This window comes from Mustela putorius, unplaced genomic scaffold, assembly GCF_011764305.1.
Source record: "Mustela putorius furo isolate JIRA1106 unplaced genomic scaffold, ASM1176430v1.1 tig00000450_pilon_pilon_pilon, whole genome shotgun sequence".
Classification (NCBI taxonomy): Eukaryota; Metazoa; Chordata; class Mammalia; order Carnivora; family Mustelidae; genus Mustela; species Mustela putorius.
This window is the reverse complement of record NW_025421385.1, coordinates 22,302,627-22,317,068: the sequence shown is the minus strand read 5'-3', so window position 1 is coordinate 22,317,068 and position 14,442 is coordinate 22,302,627. Positions and strand designations below refer to the sequence as shown.

Sequence of the window (14,442 nt, the reverse complement as noted above, 5' to 3'; positions counted from 1 at the left end):
ATTCCTACACCTTGTACATATCTAATTACCACAAATTTCAGGATAACTCAAATACTGGATTATACATCAGCCTTCCACACCTGACTGATGGCTCCTTAAAGAGCTATGTTTAATTCATCTTCATAACTCTAGAATCTAGCACATTACAGGGCAAATAGTAGGTTCTCAGAATGTTTCTGAAGGAAACAACGAGCAATAGAACAACATGAAGGAGTGCAGAAGTTGAAATAACTCTATGGGAAGCTCAGAGGGGGACAGCAACTCACCTTGGGTATAGCCTTGGGCTCAAGGAGCCAACCCAATGTGTTACAGCGTGGTTTTATACTCTCATAGAATATTTTTTTCTTCTCAATTTTATTTTTAAAAGATTTTTATTTTTTATTATTTATTTGATAGATAGAGATCACAAGTGGGCAGAGAGGCAAGCGGGGTTGGGGGGGGGAGCAGGCTCCGGTGAGCAGAGAGCCCGATGTGGGGCTCGATTCCAGGACCCTGAGATCATGACCTGAGCCAAAGGCAGAGGCTTAACCCACTGGGACATCCAGGTGCCTCTCCTCTCAAATAATTTTAAATGACATAATTCTCAAATTACAGAAAAATACCAAAGAAGTTCATTGAGAGTCCAAAACAGATTTGTTGTCTTTGACTTTTGCCCTGAATGCTTACTTAAGGTCTTTGTACAAAATAGACCTGTATGGGTATCTTGTTCTTTATAAACCAAAGATAAACCTTCTGATTTGTCAGTGGTAGGACATAGCATCGGACGCTTTATTTTCCCCTTAGATTGGACAATCACTTGTGTGTCCATCCATTTCCCCTATGAATGCATGTTCAAGGTGGTGAGAAGAAATAAGTTAGCTACAGAGTGAAATTTGTCTCTGTTTACAACTAATTAGCTCATAGAAGAAATATCTAACATTGATACATGCTTCACAGGTAACATATTTTAATGAACTGAACTGAACTCAATTAAAGAAGATAAAAGTTAATGAAAGATTAATGTCAAAGGTATGAAATTATATTGCATAATTGTTTGGACATTAAAAACTACCAAAGAGCATAGGCATTTGGGTCTGGACTTCTTACCTCTTTGATGATTTCCTCTAAGATTTCAGCATGCTTTTCATATGGCTGTTCAAAGTTCATGTCCTTTGTCATTTTCACAGTCTCCTCTATCATAGAAAGAACCTCTGGATGCTCTGCAGTTACGTCTTCTATGGAGTCTTCTAATGTGTCTAAAGCAAAATAACCTAACACCATTAATAATTTTAGTGGACAATGTTACTTGCAATAGATCAGGATTGTTAATACTTGATCCAAGAAAGTACTATTTTTGTGTTACTGCAGTACATGCTCCAAGAAGGGGGAAATAGACTGGGGAGGAAACGTGAAGTCAGGAACTATAAAACATCAGAAGGTCAGAATGAAGGTGAGTGAGGTAAGAAGTCATGCCCAGCAGGAGCCAAAACCCAAGAAGCCAGGTAGAAGAGGGAGGGAGCGAAGGATTCCTGGGTCACGGTAAATCATGAGCATTGAGGGAATGAATCAGAAAACACGATGAATACTTCCAGTCACAAGCATGGGACCACGTACAACAGTGAGAGGAAAAGAGGTAGGCAAGTTGGCCAGGATGGAAGAGAGGATGGCACAGGCGGGGTTTTCAAGTGTTCTTCATTCTTACCCTCACTTCAAGCTGAATGGCTGTTCCCATGGCTGCCGTGGCTCACAGGCTTCATCAGAATATAAGTATTCATCCCCTCCTCTAACAAGACAGAAGATTGGCAGCTGCCCTTGGCTCCTCTACTTCTGCTTTTCCAGTTCTGCTTCCTGAACTGCTGTCCTAACACTCCAAAACCAGGGTCTCCTGCTAGAGCCTCTTCTATCCGAGCCCAGAAATAAAATGCCAAAGGGCCTTCAAAGAGCAGCTGCCTACTGCCCAGCTTCTGGGAACTGAGAAGCTTATTTTTAAGGATGGAGAGAACCAGCAGTTCCAGAGAGATACCAAATGTTCTAGAGGTTGCTAGTTGGTCACTCAATATCCATTCTTCTCTTTCTTAATAACAGAACCCTGAGTTTGTGGGGGTCAGCAATGTGCCCAGCTAAAAACACGACATCTCTCCACTTCCCTTATAACCTAGATGGCCTTTACATAACATGGAACCAGATTATTTTCTGGTGAGTCTTCCTGTCCTCTCTCTAATGAGGAACAACTGGGCTGGGTGGAGTGCCAGTTTTTGTCCCTGCCTCTTTCCTCTTCCTGCCAAGCACACTGATATGATGACTGCGGTACCACCAGCCATTTCGCGGCTTGGTAGCCACATGCCAGGGATAGCAGAACAGAAAGACAGAGCCCTTGTCTTCCCAATATTCTTTTCATCAAAATAATATACCACATTTTCTTTTTTCTGTGCTTTTGCATGTCTAACTGTTCATCATAGAGTAGCCTTTAAGAGAACCCTCCTATACTGTTGGTGGGAATGCAAGCTGGTGCAGCCACTCTGGAGAACAGTATGGAGGTTCCTCAGAGAGTTGAAATAGAGTTACCCTATGGCCCAGCAATAGCACTACTGGGTATTTACCCTAAAGATACAAATGTAGTGATCCGAAGGAGCACGTGCACCCAAATGTTTATTGCAGCAATGTCCACAATAGCCAAACTATGGAAAGAACCTAGATGTCCACCAACAGATGAATAGATAAAGAAGATGTGGTATCAAAAGAAATGAAATCTTATTGTTTGTAACTAGAGGGTATTATGCTGAGTGAAATAAGTCAATCAGAGAAAGACAATTATCATATGATCTCTTTGATATGAGGAATTTGAGGCAGGGCAGGGGGTTGTGGGGGGTAGGGAAGGAAAAAAGTGAAACAAGATGGGATCAGGAGGGAGACAAACCATAAGAGGCTCTCAATCTCATGAAACAAACTGAGGGTTGCCGGGGGCGGGGTAGAGGGTAGGGATAGGATGACTGGGTTATGGGCATTGGGGAGGGTGTATGCTATGGTGAGTGCTGTGAAGTGTGTAAGCCTGATGATTCACAGACCTGTACCCCTGGAGCAAATAATACATTATGTGTTAATTTTAAAAAAAGAAGATAGAGTAGCCTTTAAGGTAGAGTATTGATTATGTTTTTAAATTTACTATTTATTTTTTAAGATTTTATTTATTTGCAAGAGATAGAGATAGGTAGAGAGGGGACACAAGCAGTGGGGAGGGATAGAGGGAGAGGGAGCAGCAGACTCCTGGCTAAGCAGGGAGCCCACATAACATGGGGCTTTATCTTAGGACCCTGAGATCATGACCTGAGTTGAAGGCAGGCACCCAACCAACCGAGCCACCCACGTGCCCATATATATATATATATATATATATATATATATATTTTTTTTTTTTTTTTAATCACACATTTCTCAGAATTTCTCAAAATTCTGAAGAAATTATTTGTGATTTTGAGATCCACAATCTGAAAGAACCATATTAACCCAATATTAATTAACTTTTTGGGGGTCCAATTTAAAATCTTGACCAGAGCTTTGAAAACTCCTTTTAAATGGAGATGATTCACTGGTTTCTTTCTCATCTATGAATAAAACATTGTTAACACTTCAAGAACAACATGACATTGTAGGTGATTCCCAATACAGAGTGTGGTATGATAGGCCCAGGGAGCCAGGACTTATGTTCCCAATTTTTAAAAACTGATATTACAATCATTGTAATCAAAGAGGTCAACAATAGGGCATATACCATACACAGTGAAAAACAGAGACAATGACTTATCACAAAACCAAGAGTAATTTTAGTTTCATACCATGCCAGTGGATCTAAATTAGAAACAGATCAAATTTGCCCTTCCTGATGGAACAAACAATCTCCTGGCTCCAAGAGGTAAAGGCTGTGCAGGGAGCATACCTTTTCCCAGGGCATCCTGGCGGGATTGACATCGCTTCAGTGGAGGATAGAGGCACTGATGCCTCCTACTTCTACCTTGCACTACCTCCCCCAAAGAGAAAACAGACAGCAAGGGTCCAGGGCTTTTTTTCTGTTTTGGTGCTAGGAATTCTGCAGCAGCTGAGAAGGGGCTCCCAGATGTTATTTGGTCAAAAATTTAATGTTTAGGGTCCTCTAGTGAAGACTGTGTGTGTATATTGTAAGTGGCATGCCATATGTGAGTTTCTGACAGGGCCCAGGTCAATTCCTACTAGGCTTAAAAAAAACACCGGCCAAGCACACATCTGTCTGAATTATGAGGAACCAACCGAACAATCAGCTCTACATTATATAATGAAAGGAACTATAGATTCATTTAAATACTAAATGCCAAAAGGTTGGACTGATAGAAAAAAAAGAATATAAGTATGTATTAAATCTCGGGTTGAGAGGAAGACTTGGTAAGATCTGAAAGTAAATGGAAGAAATCAATAAAGCAAAAGTCATGATTTGACTATAAAACTATGAAAAAGTCCCTCTACTTCAAAAACAGCAAAGTGATTTAAAAGACAAATGATCCAATGTTGAAAAAAAATATACAAAATAAGGAACTAATACAGAAAATTTTTTTAGAAACATGTAACTGATAGAACTACTTAGAAAAATGAGCAAAAGACAAAAATGGTCACCTCAGAAAAGAAGAAATATTAATGGTTAATATTAAAATATTAATAAATAAAAATTGTGGAAATTATATTTTAAAAGAAAATATGCCAAGGAAACAATAACACATATCTTATATATTACTGAGGGAAACATAATTTGGAATAACTTACGCAAAGCAATTTGACTCTGTCTATAACTTCATACCTATTAAACTAGGGATTACACCTATGTCAGCATGCAGACAATGAAAAAATTCATTAAAACATTATTTACAGTAGTAAAAAAAATCTGAAAAATAAGTTTACAACATAAGGAACTACTTAAAATTATTACCTATGAACAAGGAAATAGTGCAATAATTTAAAATGAGGATTAAAATATTTCATAATGAAGTAATATAATTAAATGTTGTATTATAAATCAAAAAAGGTAAAAATAGCTTACATTGTATGCTCTCAAGCACTAAATGGTAAAAGTTCACAGCTCAGACTCTAGGTTTGTGATGTTCTGGTTCCAGTACATTAAAGTAGACAGATTTTAAGAAAGAATTTATTATCTTATTAGTTTTTTCTTCATTCTAATAAATCTGTTTCTGTTCTATAACTGTCCAATTTAAATCCGTAAGAGAAAAGCTAACTAGTTTTCAACCTAAATGTCCAATTTTGGGGATAATTTTAAGTTCCGATATAAACATAATAAAACACGAAATAAACGGAATGAGATCCATAAACATGGCATGAAACATTCATTCTGTTATCATCTTTACCAGTCTTAGAGGATTGATCATCGAAGACATTTTCTGAACTCTTTTTGTCTTCCTTGTCTTCTAAAGAGCCATCTTTTGGGGGTTCATGAGTGAACGCTGCATGAAAGAATAATATGCTTTATCAGCTAATCTGTTTAGATCAGAAAGGATTTGGCCAAGAACATCAGCAATATATATATATTTTTTTACCACCTTCATCAAATGAAGACTGTGACTCTTCTAAGCTCTTAAAGCCATCAGATGGGAACTTGTCATATTCCTTCTTTTCAAATTCTCTTTCAAGTATTCTTAAAGTTGATTGTGCTAAAAGATAATAAGGGGCTGTGTTAGCAAAATAGACTTGGGGGTAGGAAGACAAGGGTAGAGATGAAATCTTCTGCTCTAAAGAGACTTAAGTGTGAGTTCTGACCCAGGTAGTGTGGCTTTGGCAAATCATTTGATCTCTCAGTTTCAATTTCTACTGGGCAAAACGAGGATGATCAAGCCAAAAGCATTATTGTAAGGATTAAATGAGAAAATAGACTCAAACACTAAGAAAATGCTTGGCACGCAGGAAGCCTAATGCGTGTTAGCTACCATCCTCTGTATTATAGAATTTTCTATGTTAAAAAACCTCAGTAATCTTCACTGACAGATTTTTCTTAAAAATGTATTTGGGAGTGAAATTGCAAAGCTAGCAAATTAATGGAACCAGCATGAAAATTCCAATTAAAAAATTTTTAAGAATCATACTATCAGATTTATTCTAAATCTGAATTCTAATTTATAGAATTTGAAAAAGAAAAAGAAACTTTTAAGTTTGCAGTATATGATAAATGTCATCTATTTCTATGTTCTGGTGGAAGAAAGCAATTTGTGGAAAAATCTAAAATCTATGATTTCAGGCCATAATTTGATGTGAAAGGAATCACTACAGATTCCAAGAAACACCATCAATCACTGTTCTTCCTCCTGGAAGCCAACTAGTTCCTTCTTGATCCAGGTTTCAGTTAAATGTTCTCTTTTCAGAAAGGTCTTCCTTGCTCATCCTAACACTCCGGCACCCCTGCCCCAGTCACTGCCTGACTCAGTATCATATTATATTTTTCTATCTATTCACTTACCACCCCCCCCATTAAAATGTAACAACCACTAAGACAGGAGTTTCATGTGTCTGGTTCACCTCTGTAGCCCAGTGCCTAGAATCATGTCTAACATAGAGTACTAGGTTGAATGAATGAATGAATTCATTTTGTCCAGCCTTAAATAAGTTAAATAAAAAGCCATCTTATTAGTCCTCCCCAAATTTCTCGAGCTTTAGTTTGTGAATTGTCCATGAATATTTAGTAAATTTTCAGTTTTCATTTTGAAGATAATATACTAAAAACAAATTCATTCTGGATCATCTAGATGATCATTTGTATGGCATGTGATTTTTTTTATTATTATGTTCAATTAGCCAACATATAGTACCTTGTTAATTTTTGATGTAGTATTCAAGGATTCATTAGTTATGTGTCTTTCATTAGTTGCATACAACACGTGCCCTCCTTTATACCCATCACCTGGTTACCCCATCCCTCTGCACCCCCTCCCTTCTGTAACCCTCAGTTTGTTTCCTGGAGTCCAGAGCCTCTCATGGTTTGTCTCCCTCTCTGATTTCTCCCCATTCAGTTTTCCCTCCCTTCTCCTATGGACCTCCACACTATTCCTAATTTTTTTAAAAAAGATTTTATTTATTTGAGAGAGTGAACGTGCACGAGTGGTGGGAGGAGCAGAGGGAGTGGGAGAAGCAAACTGAGCAGGGAACCAGGAGGCAGGGCTCAATCCTAGGAGCCAGGACCATGACTTAGCCAAAGACAGACACTTAATCAACTGAGCCACCCAGGCACCCCAAGGATGGCATGTAATTTTAATGCTGGTCTTTTTGCTATTGCTTTTGTAATTCCTTGGGCACCATGTTGGACTTTTTTTTTTACTTGTTTGTAGGCTGCTGGGAAAGAAGAGACAGATTTATTAGGCAAATAACCCATTCTATCCTAGCAAAAGCTTAACATTGCCATGTCGGAAGATCATTTCCTTGCTATTTAATAGTTTCAAGCACAGAAAATGATAGAAGATTCCCAATTTATATAAAAAGTTTTCCTCATTTGTCAATTTACAGAATTGTGTTAATTATCACTAAGGCTTCTTCCAGTTTCACTGCCTTATGACTGTTTTGAACACTGTGTTTGCGAGCACAGCAAGTCCCAGCCCTCGGGCAGGCAGGCTGAATTGCTGACCTCCGCTTAGAACACACGTGGGACAGAGGTGGTTCACCTTGTTTTTTAGCTTGTAGTTTAATGAATAACCGCTCTCTTACAGCTTTAATGGCTGTTTCAGTGGCCTCCGCTATTGTATCTTTCACTAATGTTTCAAGGGCTTTATCAAAACGTGGTTGAACAAACGTGGCGTAGTCAATTACCTGCAAAGAATATTTGAGAAAACCAACAGAAGCACAAATCACTGTGAATATTAAGGCATTGTTCAACTATATCTATTTCTAGATCTATACTTATCTACCTCAAAGGTCTTAATGTCACTTGAGATGTATTATTTTCAGAATTCAGTGATTTTTGAGTACATGCTTTCACAGAAATTGTCATACTTTTCATGTAGTATGATATACTTAGATATATATATATAATGTAATAATAAATATCCAAGTTACACATAATTTTTAAAAAATCTATTTTACATGTGTAAGAGGCATCCATTTAAAGTATACAGTTTCATGAGTTTTGACAAATATATATACACGTAACAACAGCTATAATCAAGATATAGAACATTTACTTATTATTATTTTTTAAAAGATTTTATTTATTTATTTGACAGAGACACAGAGAGGGAACATAAGCATCAGGAAAGGGAGAGGGAGAAGCAGGCTTCCCACTGAGCAGGGAGCCTGATTCGAGGCTCGATCCCAGGACCACAAGATCATGACCTGAGCCAAAGGCAGAGGCTTAACCATCTGAGCCACCCAGGTGCCCCGAGATATAGAACATTTATATCACCTGAAAAAAGTTCCCTCAAGCTTCTTTATAGTCAGTTCCTGGCTCCTGGCTATCACTTTGTTTTTTGTCACTATATATTAGGTTTTAATGGTTATACTCTCACCAGCAGTGTAGTTTTTTGGTCACTATATATTAGTTTTGCCTTTTCTAGAATTTCATATAAATTCTAGAATTTATTTATTTCATATAAATTCTAGAATTTCTAGAATTTCGTATAAATGGAATCACAGAGTATGTAATCTTTTCCAAGCTTTTCCCCCTTAGCACAATGTTTTTGAGATTCATCAGTGTAACTGTATACACCAATAATCTGTTCCTTTCTATTACTGAGTAGTATCACTGTGTAACCATGCCACAGGTGGTGATGGTGGTGTTCTTTTTAATCCATTTATCTTTGATGGGCATTTGGGCTTTTCCAATTCAGGGCTGTTATAAATAAACTAGTAATGAACATTTCCGAGGAAGTCTTTTTGTGGACATATGTTTTTATTTCTCTTGGACAAATACCTAGATGTGGAATTACTGGGTCATATAGTGAGTGTATATTTGATTTTATAATAAGCCATTCCACTGTTTCCAAAGTGGTTGAGCTATTTTAAATTCCTAGCAGCAATTATGGAAATTGCAGTTAACTCCACATCTTCACCAACACTTGTTTCTCTGAATCTTTTAAATTTTAGCCATTCTACTGGGTGTGAAGAAGTATCTCACTGTAGTTTAAATTCATATTCCTCTAATTATGAATGAATTTGAGCTTCTTTTATGTGGTATTGGTCACTCACTTACCTTCTGTTTTAATCATATGTTCAACTTTTGCCCATTTAAAAAACTTAGAATTCTATAGGTATTATGAAAGTCCATTGTAAGGTAGATAATATAATTCATACTGAATATTAAGATCTTAGAAGTAGATTTCTATATGAAATCTTAGATTTCATATAGAAATTTTACGTATAGAAATTTCATATAGAAATTTCACATAGAAATTTTAAATAAGATTTTAAGATCTTAGAAGTAGATTTCTATATATTCTATATATAAATAAATATATTTATATATCTATAAACTTTAAAGTTTAAATAATATTTCCATCCTTCTAGGTTCCACTTTGCTTTTCCCTCAATATGATTGTATTACTTTATTCCATGCCAAAAAATATATATCCACATCATCATTTTTTAATGGATATACAGTATTCTATTAGATGAACATATTAAAACTTATTTAACTAAAATGCTAATAATGTATACTAAGGTATACATGTTTTTGCTATTATAAACTAGGCTATGATAAACACGGTTATGTATGTACCTTTTATAGTTTCTTTAGGAAAAATTTATAAAATAAAATTGACAGTTCAAAGGATATATATGGACAGTTCAAAGGCTCTTACATAGTTCTAATTGTGATCCTTAATGGTTATACTCTCACCAGCAGTGTAGGGAAATGTATTTCTCCCCATCCTAGCTACACATCAGTATTGGGTGTTAATAGTGATCTTTGAACTCCAACAGTGAGATTGACATGGCATCTCTCTGGTTTTTTTTGCACCTCTCTGGTTATCAGGGAGGTGATAACCCTTTTCTCATGATTAGTGGCTACTCTATTGCAGCTATTATTTTGTGAATTGCTTATTTGCTATTTTTTCCATTGGGGGTTCATCTGCATATTGATTCATAAGAGCTCTTTATATTTTAAAATTATAATTCTTTAGTCTGACACATACTGTAATATAATATGAAATGACAAACCACAGAGTGGTAGAAAATATTCATAAAGCTTATTATCAAAAAGAATTTTCATATAGACAATATAAGGAATTCCTACAAATAACATGAAAAAAAATTTCAAATGGGCAACAGACTTGAAAAATACTTTAAAAAGAGAGTATCTGAATGGCCAGTAAACAAAAGAAAAAATGTTTAACCTTGTTATTTTCAGGGAAGCACAAATTAAAACCACAGTGAGATACATCTACTAGAATGGCTTAAATTGGAAAGACCGACCATAATAAAAATTGGCAGGAATATGGACTAACAGAGCTCTCCCACACTGCTGATGGAGTTATAAAATTGATAGAATTAGTTTGGAAAACAGTTAAGCATTATCTATACAAGTTGAATGTATGCATAGTCCATGTCCCAGGAATTTTACTGCTAGATATTATCTCCAGAATATATAAAGATATCAAGTGTGCCCCAGGAAACAGGTGCAAGAATGTTTATAGCAATATTATTCATAATACCCAAACTAGAATCAACACAAGTTTCATGAACACTCCAATGGATGAACAAATTATAGTATAATTCAATCAAGAGAATATACTTTAAAAAGAAAAAAGCATGAACTGTAGCTATATGCAGTAACATGTATAAATAACATTCATAAATATCACAATCACAATGTGAAGTGAAAAAAACCCAGGCATAAAGAACAGAGTTGTTTAAGTCTAGAAAGTTAAGAAAGTGTGCAAAACTAACCTGTGGCATTTAGATGCACACTCACATGGTAAAACCACAAAAGAACAGGAGGGAATGCCATAAAAAGTTCAGGGCAGCAGTTACCCCTGTGGAAGGGGTAAGAGGACTGATAATGGGAGAAGACATGAGGGGGCTTCCAGGGTAGTGACTGTTCTTTGACCTGGGTGGTGGTTATCTGGGGGTTTGTTTTGTGACCATTTACTGAGCTTTACTTTCCTGTTTGTCATATTTTACAAAAAAAAAAAAAAAAGTTAAAAGCAAATAGAAGAAGTTACTCCTGCATTCAAAGGAATAGCACTTGAAATCCGTTCACACCCCTTCCCAGGGTTGTACTGCTCTGATGATGCCTTCAGCCCCATCATCTTCTGCCTTCCCCTTCTTGCGGTCTGCTTCAGCACTCTGGCCTTCACAGAATTCGCTCCATTCCAATCCCTCACGAACTCCATGGGCTCCATCTGCTAGTCATATCCCCAGTCTGCCTGCTTCTCACCATTTCTCCTGCTGTCATTCTCGTCTAAACTATAAATAACTTCTCTTGACTTTACTCAGCACGGAGAACAGGAGGCATGAGGAGAGAGGCCAAGGAACTGACAGGCCAGGGTATGTGTCACCAAAGAGGAGCGTATTTGCAGGTAATAAGAATGAAGATAGGAGTGACTGTGTGGGGAGAGGGACCCAGAGCTAGGAGGACCCAGGAAACAGGAGATGAAGGAAACCAAAATAGGTCATTGTTGGCACAGTCTGTGTGACATTAACAGTCGAGTCTGGGGGCTGTTGGGAAGCGGGGAGAGACTGTGGTCTTGGCAGCCACAACAAGCAGCCAGGAAGAGGTCTTCCCCACTCCTGGCCCAGTGGGACAATTACCCAACTGACAGTGCAAAATTAAGAAAACAGAGCAATCCTGTGAATCCCAGAGCCCTACAGATTTTAATCAAGTATAGATAGGTAGCTAGCTAGCTGGGTAAGTAGTTACCTTTCCTTTGTAATTTTCTGCAAGCAGATGGCAAAGCGTTGTTTTCCCTGAAGACTGAGGCCCAAATATGAACACTTTGAATGGTGGTGCCGGCATAGGTGGAAGAAGATAGGGACGTGGGTTCAATAAGAATGTTTTTAATGCTTCTTCTGATGAAAGACAGTATATTTTACCTAGGAAACTTAAAATAGGCCATAATCACAAACAATGGAAAAGAAGAAGTATGGGCAGGTTTTAAAATTAAGTTTTGAAGATCTTACTTACCTCACAGAAAAATCTGGCAATCCGGGGAAAATGTTACCTTCTTTTAGAGTCACAGGACATGTACGTCCCCACCGGCTTCTCTGCCATCTGTATCTTGGTGCGATAAGTTTGTAAGATGCAAGAGTACGGAAGAGCTCATCCTATTGGTAACAAATACGACACTAAAAATGTGGGCATAGTTTTGCTAAAATTAACAGTATTAAGTATTTCCTTTCTTATTTGATGGTGCCTTACTGTTTAAAAGATAATTTGGAAAGCAAGTTTTGGCTTTTTTCTTAATTGCAACCATTCTGGGTGGCTGAGTTGATTAAGCATCTGCCTTTGGCTCTCACCACCTTATCACAGGTCACGATCCCAGAGTCCTGGGATCGTGTCCGTCATTGGGCTCCCTGCTCAGTGGGGAGGCTGCTTCTCCCTCTGCCTGCCACTCCCCCTGCTTGTGCTCTCTCTCTCTGTCAAATAAATAAATAAAATCTTTAGAAAAATTGCTCACTCTGTACTTGCCCCAAATTTAGTAAGAAAAATAGTTTTCTGTTTCTAAGACCTTGTTTTAAATTTTACCAAGCATTTTCTATTATAAGGTAGAATGAACATATGGTACGTAGATAGAGTATTTTTTTAATTCTCTTTTTTTGTTATCTGATTTGGAAAAATTCTTTTTTTTTTAAGATTTTATTTATTTATTTGATAGAGAGATCACAAGCAGGTAGAGAGGCAGGCAGAGAGAGGGGGAAGCAGACTCCCCATTGAGCAGAGAGAGCCTGACTCGGGGCTCGATCCCAGGGTCCTGGGACCATGACCTGAGCCAAAGGCAGAGGCTTTAACCCACTGAGCCACCCAGGTGCCCCAGATTTAGAAAAATTCTTATTGAAAAGGTTTGGGGTGCTTGGATGGTTCAGTGGGTTAAGAGTCCGACTCTTGATTTCAGCTCAGGTCACGATCTTAGGGTCGTGAGATAGTGAAGATTCTCTCTGTTTAAGGTTCTCTCTCTCCTTCTTCTTCCACTCCCACCTCCACTTGCACACTCATGCATGCTCTCCCTCTCTAATAGAAAAAAGAGAAAGAAAAAAGAAAAAGTTTGAAAATGTACCAGATTCTTAGCTAATCTAAGTTATTAAATAGCTCGATATATACAGATGGCTTTCTTTTTTTTTTTTTTTTTTGCATTTACTTAGCTCTTTTGTTCTTAAAATATAAAGTCTCCCTCAGCAGTCCTCTGTTGGTGACCTCCAGAGATGTTAAGAACCACTTCTAGAGATGGCAGATTGTTGAGCAGGGATGAGAGAAATGGGGAGAGAGGGCAGGGTGGGCAACTGCTGGGGGAAAAGGGTCCAGGTTGGCTCTCTCCAGCCTTCAGATGTAGATCTCACGTGTATCTGCTGGCTCCAGAACCGACTGTGGAGGACAGATGAGAATTGGAGCTATGGTTTTGTCTGGACCACTGTTGCCTCAGAGAGCAAAGACCATGCCTGCTGCAAGGATGCGGCATGAATGTCCAAACTGAAGGCTGAAAGAAGTCGCTTAATGTTCAGGAAACTGTCAATGCTTAGGGGAGTTGCATGAGACAGAGAAGCCCCTTGGTGAACCATACTGGGCTACCACCTTTCTCCATGGAGTCTACAATGAACTAGGGACTGAAATGGAACAAGTTAAGTCAGGAAGCCATCATTCTTTCCTCATCATCCTTATTTCTTGTCCAATCTTGGGAAAAGTGTTTGACTAGCAGACAGTGGGGAGAAATACTGCTTAAGGGTTATGAATAATGACCCCAGTATACACAGTCATAACTTCTGCCCTTTCATGAAAAACAGGGAAGTCATCTTTAGTCCTCTATATTATGAACTATAACCTTAGGCCTATGCATACAACATTTTTTTTTTTTTAAAGTAGCTTCTATGCCCTGTGTGGGGCTTGAACTCATGGCCCTGAGATCAAGAGTCACATGTTCTACTGACTGAACCACCAGACACCCCCACATACAATAATTTCTAAGGATAAATTTTCTACCTGGGAAATTCCCCCAGGTTTTACAGATACTTTAAATTTTTCCTCTGATGATGACCTAGACAAGGAGGCTTGTCTCTAATCAGGCCTACCTTTCTTCCTCTTTAGCACTAGACAACTGAAGTCCCAGAACATACTGCAACTGTGCTTAAGACATAAGGATGACCCAGTCCAGGATCTCGGAGTAACTTCTTCCTTCAAAGATTATTTTATTTGAATTATAGTATCTATTTATGATTCTCGTATTTGTTGTTCAATTTCTTTTTTTTTAAATAAAGATTTTATTTATTTATTTGACAGAGAGAGAGATCACAAGTAGGCAG

At 37.7% G+C, this 14,442-nt stretch overlaps 1 protein-coding gene across 12 annotated transcripts in view; it reads right to left on the bottom strand.

Moving 5' to 3' along the window:
• AK9 (adenylate kinase 9) overlaps window positions 1–14,442 on the bottom strand; it is a 113,913-nt gene that overhangs the window by 71,401 nt on the left and 28,070 nt on the right. For 11 of the 12 annotated variants that reach the window (XR_006606815.1, XM_045080220.1, XM_045080218.1 and 8 more), the window contains exons 11-16: window positions 12,116–12,255; window positions 11,852–12,032; window positions 7,662–7,806; window positions 5,556–5,666; window positions 5,364–5,459; window positions 1,087–1,250 (exon numbers count right to left, since the gene is read on the bottom strand). Coding sequence is in view for 11 of the 12 variants with exons in the window: in XM_045080220.1 (XP_044936155.1) it covers window positions 1,087–1,250; window positions 5,364–5,459; window positions 5,556–5,666; window positions 7,662–7,806; window positions 11,852–12,032; window positions 12,116–12,255 (837 nt within the window). In the remaining variant the exon portion in view is untranslated. The remainder of the gene's footprint in view (window positions 1–1,086; window positions 1,251–5,363; window positions 5,460–5,555; window positions 5,667–7,661; window positions 7,807–11,851; window positions 12,033–12,115; window positions 12,256–14,442) is intronic. The other variant, XM_045080214.1, reaches the window with a different exon arrangement.